The sequence below is a fragment of the Brachycentrus maculatus genome, unplaced genomic scaffold (genome assembly GCF_059751285.1).
Source record: "Brachycentrus maculatus isolate JH-2025_06_01 unplaced genomic scaffold, ASM5975128v1 h1tg000176l, whole genome shotgun sequence".
In the NCBI taxonomy this organism is placed as follows: domain Eukaryota; kingdom Metazoa; phylum Arthropoda; class Insecta; order Trichoptera; family Brachycentridae; genus Brachycentrus; species Brachycentrus maculatus.
Genome location: NW_028280928.1, coordinates 1,113,721 through 1,133,327, shown reverse-complemented (window position 1 = coordinate 1,133,327; position 19,607 = coordinate 1,113,721). Strand labels below are relative to the sequence as shown.

General features: G+C 34.6%; 1 protein-coding gene across 1 annotated transcript; it reads right to left on the bottom strand.

Annotated features, from left to right (window-relative positions):
• Window positions 1-2,504: 2,504 nt before the first annotated feature.
• On the bottom strand, window positions 2,505-14,931 carry Smu1 (Smu1 spliceosomal factor). Its single transcript, XM_088262235.1, has 11 exons — window positions 14,810-14,931; window positions 14,646-14,712; window positions 14,319-14,577; window positions 13,384-13,572; window positions 11,495-11,615; window positions 9,969-10,173; window positions 8,307-8,434; window positions 7,817-7,918; window positions 5,292-5,475; window positions 3,778-3,930; window positions 2,505-2,954 (listed from the first exon to the last, which is right to left on the bottom strand). The coding sequence occupies exons 1-11, from the start codon at window positions 14,833-14,835 to the stop codon at window positions 2,856-2,858; spliced, it is 1,533 nt and encodes a 510-aa protein (XP_088118361.1). The 5' UTR covers window positions 14,836-14,931; the 3' UTR covers window positions 2,505-2,855.
• Between the last annotated feature and the right edge of the window lie 4,676 nt (window positions 14,932-19,607).

The following is a 19,607-nucleotide window of genomic DNA, read 5'->3' as shown; positions in this document are numbered from 1 at the left end:
GGCACTGGGTTTAACACCTTTGTGCATTTTAGTTGAACTTTCGTAGAAAGAAACTTCCACTGTAACGTAAATCTATTTTTTCCTGGGCTACTAAACAGGTTTAAATCAATCGACTAGTGTGCCACATTGTAAAATGGGACAGGTTTTCTATATTTTTGGCCACGCTTTATATGTCGAAATTCTATAATTTAAGCATTTTGCTTACATATAACCAAATGGAGGATGATTCTGTTTTTAGTTTTGTACCCTTAATTATTATATTTTCAAAGAATATAAATATGATTTAATAAATATTTGTGATAAATTGGAAGGAATGAATGACAAGACTGTATTTATATAGCCAACCTTGAAATCCATACTAATTTATATTTAAAGATTGATTTTTAATAAATAATATTACTCCATTATTGTTGTTTTTTATTTATTTTTATTAATATTTATAACAGCGTTATACAATAATTATGTCCTTTTATTTCGTAAGTACCTACATTCATAAAGGACTAATTAAAACAGTTAGAATACTGGGAAAAAAATTGATTTACCCTGTTTAAAAAAAATTGAATTTGGAAAAGATCAAGACTAAAACCAATTTTTACAGTGGCAACACCAATTTATTTATTTTTTATGTCATTAATATCATAATAATAAATATACAGAAGTTCTACAAAAAGTGATGAATACTTAAGAATAATAATGACAATAAAATACTTGAATTGTATATCGCTCATTTGGTGCAACAATGGCATACACTTTAAGAAATATTACAGGAGATGCCATTCAGACGTTGTAGCAACAGAAATGGCGCCATTTTACTCAATTCTACAATGACACTCTCGCCATCTCGCAGCATTTCACCACAAAATCAATTCTGTCCATGTTTCTCCCGATGTAAATAGTCTTTCCGCACATTTTGACATATTTAACGTGTTTAAAAAAAAGTGTAATTGCGTCATTGTTGCACCAAATGAGCGATATGCGAGATCTTTTGAAATAAAAGGATATAATTGGTCAAGCAAAGCAGAGGATTTTTATTTATGTAAGTTTGAATTGAAGAAAATTATATGTATTTTAAGAAATATATTATTTGATTCAAGAAAAAAAAATACAAACATTACTATGTAATTTATTAATGCTTACATTGACTTTGTTCATAGGAATAAAACACAATGTGTTGATATCTTACAAAATAGCCATAGTGGATTTTTCCCTAAATAATGAATAAAAGACATGTTTTAATTTAAAAATTGTTTTATTGATTTATTTCTTGAAATCAGTAAATTATCTTATTTATACACAAAATAATGCCAGTTGTCAATTTTTACTATTTATATTTTAAACAAAAAACGTTGAATGTGACTGATGTTACGCAAAATGTAGTACACAATAACTTTGTCTACTAAACAGGTTTAAATTAATAATAAAAAAGTAGTCTAGTATAAAAATAATTTTTTAAAAATAATTTTTTAATTGGAAATAGACGCAGTCCAATTTACGCTTTTTAATCTGCGAAATCTGAGACATTTAATATTAATGAATAAGTTCATATTCCGCTCTCCTCATACATACCCGCCGATTGTTACCGACTCCTAACCTGACCACTTTCAAGTATTTGGCATACCTGATTGTGCCATATTTTTTCAATGTTATTATAAATTTAAACCTGTTTAGTAGATCAACTGAACACGTTGACTGCCAACTATGAGATAACACATAGATTGGGTTCTTTGCTAGGACGCCGACTAGGAGTTATCTCGTAATGTGTTTACTTGCCAAATTCAAGCAGCTACAATAAAATTCCTAGTATATCAGTGCTAATATGGATAGATAGCTTCTGGGAAGAGAACAAAAAATCAATGCTGGCTTACATGAACGGAAAATTTATTAATGAATGAACAGAAAATATAATTATGTACTATAATTAGAGTTTTTAAAAATGAATAATAAATTATTAAATAAAATTGGCTTTTTAGACTGGAATTCTAAAAATTGCCATGGCAATCAACGTGTTATAGTGAGATTTTAAGTGTGGAGCGGAATGTGAACTTATTCATTAACATTAAATGTCACATTAAGATCTAGCAGATTAAAGAACGTAAATTTGACTGGGTCTATTTTCAATTAAAAATACATTTAAAAAAAATCATGATTTTCATACTAGACTGTTTTTTATAATTAATTTAAACCTATTTAGTAGACCAGGAAAAATGAGCTTTACATTTAGTTATTTTTTTTCTATTAAAGTTCAAAATGATGAAAAGTAAGAAAGTAAAAAACCCAGTGCCTTCTGTATCAAACATAATCCAAGGGTCATATTTGACGACATTTATCAGTAAACTGGGATTTTTAAAACACAACAATGAAGAAAAAAAAACTATTCAAATTTGTTCATCTATTGTCAATTATAGATACTGAACACAGTTGGGTGGATTCCTGTCTTCAAATTAAATTGAAACTCATTCATGAGAAATCGCAACTGGCATTTTTTTTTTTAAATCCTTAAATTATTGTAGGTTTTGTCGATAAAGTAACGTAAAACGATACTTATATTAATATTCTAGTCTTATAATGAACATACTTACAGTATTGGCGCAAACTGCATTTATACCATTAAGATAACACTGCTTCACAACAGTCACAAACAATAAAGTACACAAAATTACGGACCTGGTTTTCAGTCTACATAATGGAAGATGACATTTCAGTGTTCACATCAAAAGATTGCCAATTTATCAATTTATGTATTCTTCTCTGATTCGTCGAAAATCGGACCAAGAAGTCTAGCTGTAGGAAGATACATTCCTTGAATGGTAATAATGGTATAAGGTAAGTATGGTGTTGAAAAAGTGAATGGTTTTTTAGGGTTTCCATAGCTTAAGGAGGCCGTCTTCACTGTAAGTCGCCAGGAGATTTTGATGCGGGTGATGAGAAAGGCCAATCACCGATTTTTCATGGACCTGAAAATAAACGAGTATTTTTATTATTTCCAAATGTGGAACACCCCTTGTGTAATTTGTCCGAATACAATTCGGGTAGGTATTTTGTTGACACAGTGATTTGCCCGAATCCAGTTCGGGCACATCGTACTTGAAACTTTTTAGTGATTTGCCCGAATCCAGCTCGGGTTGTTCCCCCACCAGTCTAGGAATGCATCGCGCGCGTTGAGTGACACGTGTCGTAATTTTCACTTTACTGACAATTCAACGTACAATGCCAACACTCATCCAAATCCCAAACATAAAAGTGAAAAAAGGGGTCTTTTTTTGACCCTCTTTTTTCCAAGAGGTTGACCACAGAAGTGGTTAACATCAGCTATGTATATTTTGAATAAAAACCTGGACTGGTACCTGAAACAGAGGGCTGATCACTTTTCTTTCATGTATTAATGATCAAGATAACACTGCGTTTATATGATGCAGTGTCCTATGCACCATTGGGGTGCGGATAAGGGTTTGAAGAAGAATATTCTTATCCTTCTTTTTCTTCAAACCCTCATCCGCACCCGATGGTGCAAAGGGCACTGCATCATATAATAAACGCAGTGTTATCTTGATCATTGTGAAGGAAAGGTGATCAGCCCTCCGCCTCAGGTACCAGACCGGGGTAATGTTGAATAAATATTAGAGTGAAAAAAACACAATTTATTTAACCCCCCCCCCTGGGAACCGAACCCGGGACCTCCAGTACAGTAGTCGAGCAGCCTGACCATTACATTATGGAGGCGGACAATTATTTCCAATTATAATACAATAAAATGTTTCCAAAGAAGGTTGAACTTACAGTGAGGGTTCTCTCCAACTTCCCAGAGCTGGTGGAGAAGCAGTAGAGTACCAGGTCCTCTCCGGCGCAGTAGATGAACTCTCCTCGTGGAGACAGGCATGCGCACATCAGGGCTCCTCCCTCACGCTTACCGGTGGAGAATGATCGGACTATCTGAAATTTTCAAAATACTTCAAATAAACAGTCCTAAGTCATTATAGTTCCACACGTTGAGATATTTACCGCTTTATCAGAGGGAATGTTATAAGTGGTTAATTTTTTTAATTGTATTTTTACATTTTAACCAGCGGTTAACCTTTTCAGGACAACTGGTTACAGCTGCTAACCACAAATTTAAAATAAATTGTCTAAGTGCCTACAGGTTTCTAGTTTAAACCATAGTGCAATATGTGTTGCCTATGTAACAGAAATAGTGCTTGTATAGATTTCATGTTGGTATCATTGTCTCGGAGCTTATTTCAGACTGTTTATTGTGGCGATGAGCACACGTCGGGATATTTATAGGTTATCTGTATCTTAGTTTATCAATTTTGTAAGGTTATTGAACGAAATAAAGAAAATGACAAGTGAGTTATAGTCATAATAATATTAAAAATAAGTAGTGTTATATATTACCTCATATTTTCAAGAATAAATGCTTTTAATTATACTTTATAAAACATGGTCATTGTTGCTAACTACCAGGCACACAATGTATATTTTTAATTTTGTTGAGGGATAAATATTGTGCACGATTTTCAGTAAATTTTCAGTTGCTGTATACACTTATTTGTAAATAATTTCTAGAAATAAAAATGTGTTGAGTAAAATATTTTTTATTCTGTCCTCAAAGGGTTAAGACTGAAATGAGTCATTTAAAATTAAAATACAATTTAAAAACATTAACCCCCTACAATGTTCCCATTAATAAACGCGGTACCTGTCTCTATGTTATACGGGGGTTTACTGTATATAGTTCCGGAAGTTATTGAGAGCAATTATCCACAATAGGGTTTTACAAAATTCTATGTTATATACACAACAAGGTAGGAGTTGATTTTGTCTAGCCTCACACCAGTCTGATGTCGGTTACGACGAAACCCGGTTGCTGGTCAAATAAAATTCATGTGGAAAAAATTACATAATTGTTATTTTATTCTGTAAGCAAAAAAAAAGCTTACAAGCGTCTCCCGCCCTCTACCTACTACGTATGTAAAAGACGCTTTTAAGCATTTCTCACAAACAATGTGTTAAATCCAAAATAAAAACAAAATTCTATGTTATATACACAACAAGGTAGGAGTTGACTTTGTCTAGCCTCACACCAGTCTGATGATGTCGGTTACGACGAAACCCGGTTGCTGGTCAAAAAAAATTAATCTGGAAAAAATTACATTGTTGTTATTTTATTCTATAAAATCCAGTTCCACCAAGAAATGTCAGGACAAAACATTTTACTTACTTTTGGTAGAGCGCGAGAGACACCAAAAACATTGTACAAATCGGAATTGGCTCATGGAGAGAGATAAATATACCTGTCCCTGCATATTCATGATGACTATTGTGTTACTCCGATTGCAGACCACAAAATGGTCAGGGTTCTTGGGGACCAGGTGGAGGGAGTTGACTGCCAGGTCTGCGGCACCGAGTGGCCGGAAAGTGCTGGTACATTCTGTAGTCTTCACTGACCAAACCTTCACTGTCCCATCGGAGGAAGCACTGGAAGAAATTAGTATATGAAATATATTAAAAATTTACATTTCTGCCAGAATATAGTACATATTTTAATTGATTTATTTATTTAAAACAACAGTCCTTGTAATGAAAAAATGTGTAAATAGAAAAGAAAATAAATAATTTCATGATATAAACATTCCAAAAAAATATATCTTGAAGATCCATCTATGTTGTTACTACATTCTGGTATTTTAAAACATGTATTAAATATATTATTACAATAGTGTTAATTAACACATTGCAGATTGTTAAATGAGTCATGTATTTTTTCAAACATCTTTGCTGCAAATTAGAGTGAAAAATATATCAAAATGGTGAAGACATCTCATAGGTACATTAAAATTTATCCAGCTTGGTTTGGGGCAGTCAATATGTCCATTTTAAATTGAAATAAAAACAGTGTCAGCAAGTAGACACCTCTTTTCTAAGGAATCTATCGGGAACGAGTCCTCGTTTCAAGGTAGTTATATGGGTAGATATACACCGCAGGACAAAAAAATTTACGAGTTTACTTGCTACCGCACGCCTTGACTTTACTGAACTCTTTTTCTAAGAAATCCTTTATCGATACCTCTTTCTTTTGTTCAATAAATTAAAGACACTTTGTGTCACCTTTCTAGAATATTTACATTTTAAAATGTCTCAACAATTTTGTTTTACCCGCGTTTGAGGGAACATAACACAACAATCATGGAAAGTGCAAAGCAAATGTCGATAGCGATAAAATCCAAAATAATCACACTGTCGCAGCAAAACATATCTAATTGTAAAATATCTCGTCGAGTTGGGTATTCAGAAGGTGCAGTGAGGTTTTTATTTAAAAAATTCCAACAAACTGAATCCATAGAACGGAAAAAAGGAAGCGGATGGGGGCGCGCGACATCTGCCCGAGATGATCGCTTAATAAAAAAAAATGTTAAGCGCGATCGATTTTTAACGGCACTTAAAATACACGCAGAGGTGCAGTCTACTAGCTAATCAACATTTTCAGTAAAAACAGTGTTCAGGCGGCAGTTGGAGCATGGTTTCCAAGCACGAAGTCCCGCAAAGAAACCATTACTGACGAACAAAATGCAGAAGGCTAGACTGGATTGGGCAAAGGAGCACCAGAATTGGACCTTGGAGGATTGGCAAAATGTTATTTTCTCCGATGAATTAAAATTCAACCTTTTTGGTCCAGACGGCATAAAGATAGTTCGACGAAAACTTGGGGAAAAATACCATCCGTCGTGCGTCCCTCGAACCGTTAAACATTCACCCTACGTCATGATTTGGGGGTGCATGACAGCGTACGGTTTGGGACCTCTAAATTTTAAAAAGGGTACGATGAATGCCATCCAGTACAAAAAAGTGCTGAAAAACCATCTTATTCCAACAATCGAGGACATTACGCAGTATACCGCGGACCCGATTTTTCAGGACGATTTGGCGCCGTGCCATAGAGCCCGCACTGTGAGTACAAATATTTATTTTTTAATGCACTTTGTAGACCACTTGATAAATAATTTATTGTTTTTCTTACAGATCATTGAATACAAGGATAAAATTGGCTTAAAATCGTTGACGTGGCCCGGGAATAGTCCTGATTTGAACCCGATAGAAAATTTATGGGCGATTATGAAAAAAAAAGTTGGGAAAAAAAAATAAAAAAACATTGAGGAATTAAAAAAAAACTTGATTCAAGTTTAGGAAGAAGAAATAACATCAGAAATTTAAGATTCGCTTTACGCTTCGTTAAATAATAGAATTTTACATGTTATAAAAAATAAAGGTGAATTCACTAAGTATTAAATATTTTTAAATGTTATAAATATGTTTAAATGTAAAATACCTTAATTTAAAATAAAGCGATTAGAACCTTCTTCTTAAATATGAATAAAAAAATTACATGTCTTTTATTACTCCATCACAAACACTCGACCATAAATGAACCGTTATGGGTCTCTAAGGTTCGGATAATCTGATACCTGGTATATAATGGCAATTTCTAAGTACAATTCATGAGTAAGATCTTTCATTTTAACCTTGAAGTAACGAGTAGTCATCACATATGTTAAACAATACAAAAAAAACTAAATAAATATCAAGAATAATTCATTATGTGTCAATTTTAGTTTTTTTGAGGACTCGTAAATTTTTTTGTCCAGGGGTGTATCTATGTGATAGATGCCTTAAATAAATATAACTGCAGAATTTAATTTCAGTGTATGAGTGAATTTTTGTGTCAATTCAACTATATCTGCTTGAAATTTCAATTCCATTATGAGATATGGACATTAGAGATTGTCATTAAATGTGTCATTTTCTTAAAATAAATGGTTACCTAAGTAAATTATGCCCATCTGACGAGAACACGACTTCATTCACGAAGGAGGTGTGACCACGGAACTCTTTTAAGGTCTTCCCAGACTTTAGACCATGGATTCTGGAATCACACAATAAAAACATTGATAAATGTAAAAAACTTGAATAGGTATTAGTAACTGCTTTCGTTTATAATATTTCATAGCTTCTAAACACTAATATTCATGGACATAACTCATAAAATCAATTTTAACCACTTATAGTCGAATTTTGGCGAGAAAATTTGTCGGTGCAGGAAATCATCACCAAACAACTCGAAACAGGACTACCCGAACACTGCTCGGGTTAGTCAATAAAAACAAATACATAAATATTTGGCTCGGGCAAATCAAAACCAATTTGCCCGAGCAGCACTCGGACTCATCAATGCAACACAAACTACTTGCCCCAGTTACGCTCGGGGTGGACTGGCAACTGGTTAAAATGACCAAATTATAATATGTAGTCACCTGATTGAGTGGTCAAATGAAGCTGAGAGAACTTGAGAGTTGTCCCGACTGAATTGCAGACACGTTACTCCCTTGGTGTGTGCTTTCTCAAACTTGCGCTGGCATTGTCCCGTACTCACTTTCCAAATCTAAAAACACATTAAAACCTGATATACTATACTGACATGTAGTCACAAAAGCGCAGTAATAGGTGCTTGTGAGACACAAAAAGCTGTACAGACAAGTATTTTGTATAAACCTGTTTGTAGAGATTTTTGCTCTCTCCTCTCCGAAATACTTGTCATATGCATTTGCTACGCCTGACTCGATGGGAGTATAGTGGAGTAAAGTATTCTACGTGTCTATTAATGAATTAAAGTTTTTTTCAATTTTAAAATGTTATATTATTCAATGCAGTGGAACATCGGGGTACAAATGGATTTTAGAATATTTGTATTAAGATTGTTAAAAAAATTATGACAACACATTGAGAGATGCCAAAAAAACATTGTACAGATCGGAATTGGGTTTGCAGTTATTTGTGGTTAGTACATATATTTACTTACACTTTATATATATATATATATATATTTACATTTAGTACACTTGTGGTTAGTACATATATATACATTGTCCGCCTCCGTAGTGTAATGGTCAGCACGCTCTGCTACCGTTCTGGAGGTACCGTTCGATTCCCAAGAAGGGTAAAATAAATATAAGTGATTTCTTCACTTTAATATTTATTCAATATTACCCTGGACTGGTACCTGAAGCGGAGGGCTGATCACCTTTCTTTCATGTGTAAACCATCAAGATAACACTGCGTTTATATGACGCAGTGCCCTATGCACCATTATTATTATATAATAGTACATATATGACTTTTTATATATTAGTATACTAATTAGGGTCGGGGTTGATAAAAAAAAAACCGCCCGATAACAATGTGTTAATATATAAAATGTAATTGTACATTTTACGCCAGGCGAAATTTATTTAAAAAAATTATCTTAAAAAAATTTTTTTAATAGAATTTCCATCACAAAGTATGTCATAAAGGGTGTTTTACTCGGGACCCAGAATAAAGTGATCAATTTTACATTATTTGTTATGAATATAATTGCTTCAGATTATAAGAACACTTTTAAGAAATAAAAGGTTGACACATCTGTGTTTTATGAAAGAGAAAAAGCAAAGTTTTCGGAACACTAATACTGCATGCAATTTCAGTTAGTCCCGATACTACCGCATAATACTGAAACAGTGTTAAGTATAGAAGATTCATTACAAAGACAAACTTTTTGGCATCTTTCATAAGATTAAGGAACAAACTGAGTTCCTTTGTACAGATCCCATATTTAAGAAACAAATTAAGTTCTTAACCCAGGGTTTTACTTTATTATTAAAAATAATATATGAAATCAGATTTAAACTATTAGTTAAATGAGTAAAATTAGTTTGATTAATTAAATTAATTAAAATAAGTAAAATAAATTAGTTAAATTCCACGTATCGCCCTTCAAGGCAACCCTGAAGGACACAGACCCCCAGGCAGACCTCCGAAAAGATGGAAAGACAGCTGGGAGTCGACATCCCAAGAGGGACATGCGGAGGCACAAACAGATCCCTAGGATCTACAAAAAGAAGATGAAGAAGTTAAATGAGGACTGGGTGTGTACGTACCTTGATCTTGCCGTGATGGGATCCACTGGCCAGGAGATCGGAGTCCCGACTGAAGGCGACACTGAGCACAGCCTGCTCCATCATCATGAAGCTGTCCTGCGCCTGGTACTTGAGATCCTTACGTATCTTGCCAGTGGTGAAGTTCCACACTTCGATGAAGCCATCCACTGACCCTGTTACTAGGTATTGCCCATCGGGAGAAAATCTATAAAAGATAAAATATTGGTGATAATAATAATAATAATAATACCTCTTTATTCCAGCTTGACTAAGTGGTGGGTGCAATACTTAGTCAGCCATATATGTTTTACATTTTTTTTATACAATGAAATTAAAAATAATGAACAAATAAGATAGTGAAAAAAAAAAAAAAAAGAAAAAAAAGAAATTTGGAGAGATGTAGATGAACATTAGCTCGCTGGCAAACGCAGCACTGTGCTCCAGTGCCGCCACATGTCCAGCCCCCATCTGTGCTCCATAAGCCGCTTTGTGATGAGGTTGGAGCTCCTCATCAGCCTCTCCCGGAAGCCTGCCACTCGGTGCCTTAACAGGCCATCCCAATGTGGTAATGATTCATCTTCTTCAAACTTTTATCCGCACCCCAATGGCGCAAAGGGAATTGCTTCAGCACCAGTCCAGGGTTAATATGTATTGAATAAATATTAGAGTGAAAAAATCACTTATTTGCCCACCCCCCTGGGAATCGAACCCGGAACCTCCAGAACGGTAGCCAAGCGTGCTGATCATTACACAATGGAGGCGGAAAGATTAATAACAATAAAATTTTTGGATAATTTATAAAATGCCATTTTCGTAAAATACTACCCTCAAGGGCGCTTCACTATGAATGAATTGGGTAGAAGAAGATAGTGGAAATGATTTAGCAAACAAATGCATTACTAGTTTTTTCTAAAGATCATCTCACTTTCACTATTTCTAACTATGGTTGAAGAGCATTCCACGTCATCAGTCCCGCAACAGCAAAGACATGCTCGCCAAATTTAGTGCGCTGGTTGCGACCTGGTAAGATCATTTTGCCCAAAGCACTTGTAACTGATCGAAGAGTGAGATGTCTATCAACTTATTCGTCTCGAATACACAGCTCTTTTAGATACTCTGGAGTTATATCACGTATTGATTTATACATGAGTAGACGGAGTTTATTGAATAAATTTATTCAATATCACCCTGGACTGGTACCTGAAGCGGAGGGCTGATCACCTTTTCTTCATACGTTAACAATCAAGATAACACTGCGTTTATGACGTAGTGCCCTATGCACCCTTGGGGTGCGGATAAGGGTTTGAGAAGTAGAAGAGACAGAGTATATACTAACTTTTTCGGGAAAGCGTAACCAATGCAGTTGGTGAAGTAAGATTGTGTAAATGCGTTATGGTACAAGCAAGATTTACTTTAGGAGACAAAACCGGGTTGGCGGATACTCCAATGTGTTCAAAAATGTCAGAAGAAGACGTGTAATGACACATGACATAACCCGGTGGCAAGTAAGAAAAGCTCATTTTTACCTGGCACATTCTACATGGGATTTCTGCCCAAACTTGATAACCTTGGACTGCTGGGTGGGGAACTGTTCGTCTTCCTGGTCCCGGATGGCCGCCTTACCCCGGAACAAATCAATGGTGGTACCTAGAAGCATATAATCAATTTATTAACTATAACCCTTTCCATTCTACTCTGATTAAAAAAATGCGACGTTTTTCTACCATTAAAATAAATATTTTGGCTCCCTAATTTTGGGACACTCTGTCTGGCAATTCGTATGACCATGTTAATTAACCGGATCCACGCGGCTCGCATAACCGTATGTGTTTTCACAAAACATTCCCCGTACGCGGCTGACATAAGCGTATGTGTTTTTACTTTGCTCCAAGTTTCGAACCTCAGTTCAACTTCAAGGGATTTTTTCATGGTCAGGAACTTTGGATAAAATAATACATCAATCCTTGGTCTTATCACATCTGTTGAAATATCGGACTAATAATTTGTAACATTACAAGGATAAATAAAAGAACAGATCCCTGATTTTTCTTGAGTCCGCGCCATATTCATGCCCTATATCTGTCTCACTCTCGACGCTACGCATCTAATTTCATATACATACGACGCGCAGGGTCGAACTGTCACAGATTTTTACGCGATTTACATATAACCCATTTTCGCTGTTCGTATGATTTTAATGATTTTTCCGTAATTTTTTTTTGGTTAAGGTATTTATATTTTTTGGTAGAATATACTTGGGTGATAGAGAAATCAGTGATTAGAGTTATGCCTACGCCAGGCCATACATTGTGGCCCACGGAGCTGCCTACTAGAATCATACGGGCCAGAATGTCTGGCCTACAGAGTGGTAAGAGTTAAATGTTTGAAAACAATTGTAAAAATAATCTTAAAATACAAGACAATTATATTCGTTTAATTATATCCCTAGACTAACATATTTCTAATTTTCCCTAATATACCAAAGTCACCAGGGTTGGCCCTTCCGACTACCACTTGTTTTCATCAATGAGCCATGGACTTGCCAAGCTGCACTTCATTTTGTCTGATGACATCTGAAAATGGATCGACAACTGGTTTGCCTCGAGGACTTTTATTGGCAGGGTATTCATAACATAAATAAATATTAGTGATTTTTCAGTCTAATATTTATTCAATATGACCCTGAACTGGTACCTGAAGCGGAAGGCTGATCACCTTTCCTTAGTGTATTTAATGATCAAGATTACACTGCTTCAGTGCCCTATGCATCATTAGGTGTGGATTAGGGTTAGAGTGAGAGAAATTCATAACATGCCAGGAAGATGGGAAGAATGTGTAACTGGCGAGGGCCAATACTTTGAAAAAATCATATTTATATTTTCATTATTTTCATTTATTTCAAGTATTTTTGTGTTTTTCCTAGTAAAAAAAGGCAATCCTAAGGTAATTTATATTTCTCCCAATGACATTTTTATAAACTTTTTTAAATATGTGTGTGCCAAGATGTTTTCTGAAATTCTAAAATTTCTTAAAATTTAAGTATCTAAATAACGCAAAGAATACGCACTAATACAAAAATAAGTGATTTGTCCATGGATTGACTTATTGCAGGCTTATTAATCCCTGTAAAAAACAGGCCACAAGGCTTATTCAAGATTTATTCAATTTAATCATAATGTTTCAAATAAAAAATATTGAACGTACTATGCATATTTTACAAGACAGTGGAAATCAAAACTAAAATCAAAATTAAAACATAATTATCTCAGAAGTATAGTGAAACAAGTTAAAATTGTGCCATTGTAGGGGTACGAGACTGCTTAGATTTATAAAAAAAAATGGGTTAAAATCTGGTATTTATGTCAGGTAGGATGCGAAGTTTTTCCTCAGTGGTAACAGCCCAATAGTTCCTTACCTGGCGGCAGAAGACCTTGGTGCTGCTGCCACTTGAGCGCCTGCCCCAGCAGCGCCAGCAGGCGGGACGATGGAACCACGGACACCTCTCCGGCCAGCGCGGCCGCAATGGCCGCCCGGCGTCTCTCCTTAGTGGCGCCCTCGGGGTATGCTTCACGCGGGTCCCAGTACGATCGAGCCAGCAGATTCTCTGCAAGGAATTAATAATTTGACATTATTTATTTAAAATTAACCACTTATATTACACTCAATGAGTTTTATTTCATTAAACAAATTAGTTTCGAAAACTATAGATGTAATTTAAAAAAAAAGAGTTATATTTTTGTTTTCATTATTTTTCAAAAATCCTTCAATTTCATACTATTTCTGTGAGCCAAAGCGACTCATTATTAGAAATAGGTTTCAAATTGTGGTAGAATGGGTTCGAACCGAGAAACTTGGACTCAACAGTCCACGACACTAACCACTGGACCACAACCCGACACCATGTGGATGTTTTCATCTACAGGTGAGTTTTACTTTTCACCTGTAGATGAAAACATCTGTTCGTTAAATAAAGCTAATAATATTGAATTAGTATGTGTTTTTTTTTTTAAATATATAATTTTACATTGGAACTACACGGCTGTCCAAACCTTAAACTTAAAACACAGTAAGGGACATTTTTTTGTAGTACGTTTTTTTATTGCATTTTTGGACTAGGTAGAAACGTACTACAAAAAAATGTCCCTTACTGTGTTTTGAGTTTGGACAGCCGTACAGCTTCTGGTTAGGAACTAGAGAGGTCTATAATTTTCTACTGCAGTTGGTGAAATTTCCCACTTCCACCACTGTAAAAGGGAAGATTTAAAAATGGAACTAACAGGAAATATAAATTTGTTATGTTCCATTCTGAACCATGAATAAAGGTTGACAAAACATAAATGAAATAATTACCTAGATGAACGTATCTCTCAGCCTCCTGCTGCTTCAACATGATCATAGGATCTGTTTGTCTCAGCAGTGACCTCGCCGCACCGAGTTCTCTAAGCTCAATGAGCTCCAAGACAACTTGCTCGTAGAGGTCTATTAGCTTCTTATCGGGCAGTTTCAAGGACTGTATGGCTTTGAGAACCGTGTCCCAGTGTCCATTGTTAATATCTGCACAAAATCCATCCACACTATCTACAGTATTCAGTGAAACACCCGTCTCCTCCTGAAAGAGTGATTTTAAGGTTATGTTTGGTCGAGTTTGATACCAGACGCAAGGGAAACTACACTTACTTGTAAAGTTTGGAGGGTTTTGGTTAAGTTAGATTCCTTTAAATATTGCTGGATGAGACGTATAACACTGAAAAATGGGAAATTCAATTAGTATCGGCAAAATAAACATATATATTTTTAAAGTCAAGCATTTTTGTGGCGGTTAAGAAAAATATGTAACTTACTCCGCAGATTCAATTTCAATTGCCATTTTATTTGTAAATTAAAACTCTCGTTCTGATTAAAGGAAATATCGAAAGAATTAAATTTAAGTTTGATGTTTGAACTTATCGAAAACATAAATGACATATGCCATAGATAATTTTAATAGATAATAAGAATTGCTGTGTTGCCAGTCTAGATGAAGGTAAAATTGTAGATAAGATAGTGGAATTAAAAAAAAAAAAGTAGATTGTGGATTCAAAGTGTGTTTTTGCTGTCCGTAAATTTCAATTCTAATCGATTTTGGTAGATTTAATACAAGTTCATTATGTATTGCAACGCTGAAATATTGTGGAATGCGTGGATCAAATCAGTAGGTACCTAATTGATCATGTTCATGATACGAGCCATAATTTGAATAACCTTTTCATTAATTCAATCAAATAAAACATTAATTATATTGTTTTCTTATATCACCCATGGCAACGATAATAAACGTGTAGGTTTATTGTAAATTTTAATACTAATTACCAAATTCTTATCTTACCTTTTGATGACACTTGCTATAGAATAGTTTTATGTAGTTTTAATTTTTAAGGTTTAGGATGATATTAAATAATGGGTAATCGTAAAATTCACTTTACTAAGAGGATTCGTACAATTTCTTAGAGGCGGGTATGCACTATTGCTTCTATTTTTCTTATCTCCCGTTTGCCTTCTCAAATCGCATTAATGTCATTCACGCTGAGGCCCTCTACTGACATTATCTTTATCTCATCAAATATATTACACTTTTTTTCCAACATAAATCCTGGAGCGTTAGACTGATCACCTTTTCTTTATAGGAATAATAATTAAGTAAACATCATGTCTGTCCGATGGGATGCCCTATGCACTGTGTGGGTATATAGGGGTTAACAAATACTTTTAAGTATCAGCAAAATTTTCACCTTCGTAGTGTAGCGGTTAGCGCTGATAGCTTTTTTTTTTTTTTTTTTTTTTAGATGGGAATTGCATTTATTATTTACCTTGCTTATTATGTACAAGGTTTATAGATCATTTAGTGGATTTTTGTTTCTTCTAGCTAATTAAGAATGTTTTTGTTTGAATCTGTGTTGGGAACAGGAGGGATCATCTAGTGTGGGTCAAATAGGAACTTCTCTGCATTTGCTCATTGCTGGGAGGAAACCACGTAAAACTCCTCAGGAGAAGGCGGACTGTTGACTGTCATCAGCAGACCTTCCGTTCCACTAGAAGAGGGTTCGGCATTTTGTGTCCTAATTTGGTTTATGTTACCAATGTCCTTCACTATTTTTATCATGTATGATACTACCTCTCGTGACAGTTCCTTATGAACTATCACGGATTCGATGTTGGATAGATCCTCGCCCAGGCTCCTGCAACGCGCCTCCAGCTGTTGTCTTTGAAAGCTGAAAAGGGGGCAAAGCATCAACAGGTGAGGGACATCTTGAGGTATCTCATCATCACACGTACAGCTGTCGATCTCGGAGATCTTGAAACGATGTAGGTAGCTCATGAACCCACCGTGACCCGTAAGGATTTGAGTGAGCTCAAAGCCAGGTTTCTGCAGTCTCCTGAAATCAAAGGCATGGAAAATGGTTGGTAAGCGCGGATAGCTACCGTGATAGAGTCCTCAGTTCGTTCCAAATAAAATATAATGATTTTTCACCCCAATATTTATATCGCCCTCATCCTAGAGCGCAGACTGATCACATTGCCTTCATGTAATTGACGATCAAGACAACACTGTTTTAATGTTTTAATACGATGCTTTGCCATATGCACAATTAAGTGCGAATAAAGGTAAAGAACATATATTTAATGTGTTTAGGTAAAAGCAAGTTAACACCTGTTTTCTTTTATTACTTGGACCTTTTTATTATTGACGTCCCCTTTTTTTTCCTTGAAGAAGCCTTTCAGCCAAAAATGGCTATCTGGCGCTAAATATTAGGTAGGTTAACACAAAACTGCAAGATACATCATAATATAAAATGTTTTGTGTTTATATAATTTAACGATGTTGCTGCAGCGATTTTAAATTTAAAGGAATTTAGATTGCAGATACTATTTTTATACAATCAAAGAGAGTTAACATCAAAGCGAATGCAAAAAATCATTCATTTACAAATTTCGCCTCCTCATTATGATATATCGCTCACTCCTTTCAAGAACGTCATAAATCAAAAAACTTGATTTTTCAGGAGAACGTTTTTAAAGTTAAATATAATACAATGTATTAAAAATAAATATCAAGCCACTTATTGAACTTTTTTCTGTGTAACAGATCTTTTTAGGTAAAACCTGAAGGTTTTTTCTCTATTTGAAAAATATGTTGTATATTTAAAAAAAATGAAACAATACCTTTTCTTCAAAATGCAAAAACAACACTTTCTGCCATGTAGCGGGTAAATATTAAGTTAAAAAAATGCCTCTTTTACTGGGATATAGTACATTTTCTGGGCATTCCGAAAACATGCGCAACTGAAAATTGACGATTTTTGATTTATGACGTTCTTGAAAGGAGTGAGCGATATGGAATGTAGGTGCAATAGTGGTGCTAATCACTACAATTCTGCGGCGATTGAAAATAGTGATTAAAAAAAAAAAGTTATCAAAAAACGAAAAACTATTTCGCACATAGTATTATATTATGTTCTAGTTTATGTCCGGACCGAATGCCAAACTCCGAGATGATGGATTGTTTGTTGTTTTTGTTCAATATACACACGAATAGTTTCGAGGCTTCTCTAAAGAGGTTCACACGATAAATTATGGAGTTATTAATCAGAAAGATTATAAATCAAATCATCTGACTGAAGCTAGCGCCACTTTATATTTATTTATAATATTTACAGAGAAATTCGAAATAACGCTTTAAATACGTTGAAAGGCGAATTAATGAAATTGCTTAAATAGTTAAATTGCACGTTTTAAACTATTTTAAAAATTGCCTTACCTTATCTCCTTTAGCCTTCTTCATGTGTCCAGTGAAACAAAGATCTCCCTCTTGGACCTCAACAGTTCTCTGTAAGACGCAATTCTTCAACGCATCTCTTCCAGTGCAAGCCCGCCATTTTCTTAATATCATCGGACCATCTTTTCTGGAGCTTACCCACGCTTTTGCCTCCTGTTCTATGCCTTCAGTCAAGCACCTTCTTCGTCCATCTATCATCAGACATACGTGCTATATGACCTGCCCAGTTCCAATTTTGTTCCGCGATTCTTTGCGCCACAGTTATATTGGTCTTTTCTATTATCCAAACATTCGTTTTTCGGTCTTTAAGTGATATGTTTAACATCCTTCTCTCCATTAATTATTCTTTGTGTTACCTGGAGTTTATGTACATATAATTCGTTTCATTAGATCAGATGTCTTGAATCTATAGGTGAGCACTGGGAGTACCTACACATGCATAGAATGTATTCCTCAGATGACAAGGAATGTTTGAGAATTTTAGGATATTTTAGGTATAATTTATAAAATGCAGTCCATCCTACAGCTCTTCGCCTTTCTAGTTCTTCTTCCATATAATCCCTTCCCAATTAACAGTGTTTTTAAAAATTACCCTTATTTAAATGGAAATATCTTCAAAAAAGCCTGTTAAAATTTATTTGTTTTGACAGTATGAAGTGCGTCACGAATCTCACAATTAATTCTATAAACACTGCTTTGATTAATATTATTATAATCATGATGGTTTTGGAAGCACAATAATATTATCCAAAGCTTTGTATATGTTTGGTTGACTGTTGGTAAATATGTGGCTTTTGTAAAACAGATATGGCGTCATGCTTATTTTGTAAAGAAAATGGGATTAATATTAAACATTTTAAAGTAGGACAGTAAAAAAACTCGTCTGTAGAATAGACCACTTGGCACGTTACTATAAACATCGCTTCAATTTGTAAGACTTTCAAGGATTATTAAAGCATACAATTAATTAGTATTTTTTCTCATACAAATAAAAGATGCAATTTATTTCGTCAAATACACCGGAGTCAATTTTTGCAATATTGCACAGAAACACAGAGGTAAATTATCATTGGAAATCTCGTTATGCTTAACGAAGGTGGTTACGTTCACTTTTTTTTTGACATATCGCTCACTCCTTTCAACAACGTCATATATCAAAAAACTTCATTTTTCAGGAGATCATTTTTAAAGTTTAAAAATATAGTAAAATGTATTAAAAATAAATATCATGCCACTTATTGAACTTTTTACTGTGCAACAGATCTTTTTAGGTAAAATCTGAATGTTTTTTCTCCACCTGAAAAAGAGTTTTTATTTTCCAGTTTTTATTTTTTTATACTTATTTTTAAATTTTTTAAAATGAATAACCCGCATAGCGTTTATTTTAGATGCTTGTCTGCAGGTAGGATAGCAAGGATAGGGAAGGTAAATGTGAAAAATACATCACAAACACACAGACCAATTGAAAATAAATTTTTCTTAAATTTTTTTGCAAACAGCGGGAATCGAACCCGCGACGCCAGTTTCGCAGTCAAGCGTCTACCCAACTACGCCACGGCGCCTGTCAAGCAGCTAGGTCCCTCGAATCAAGAGGCGAGGTTCTATTGTAAACAATTATATTTGAGAACAGCTGTATTATTCAGAAATAGCATAATTAGCGCGGGAATGTTGAAAATGTGCAATTCTCTGCATGCTGTGAACTTAAATCGCTGAATCATTTGGCGTTAAATCTGTATCGACACATTTATACTCTGTTACGGGTTTTTATTACTTCTCACTAAGCAAAAGCTTTATTCGTTTTTGACGACTGTAAAATAAAGATTTTT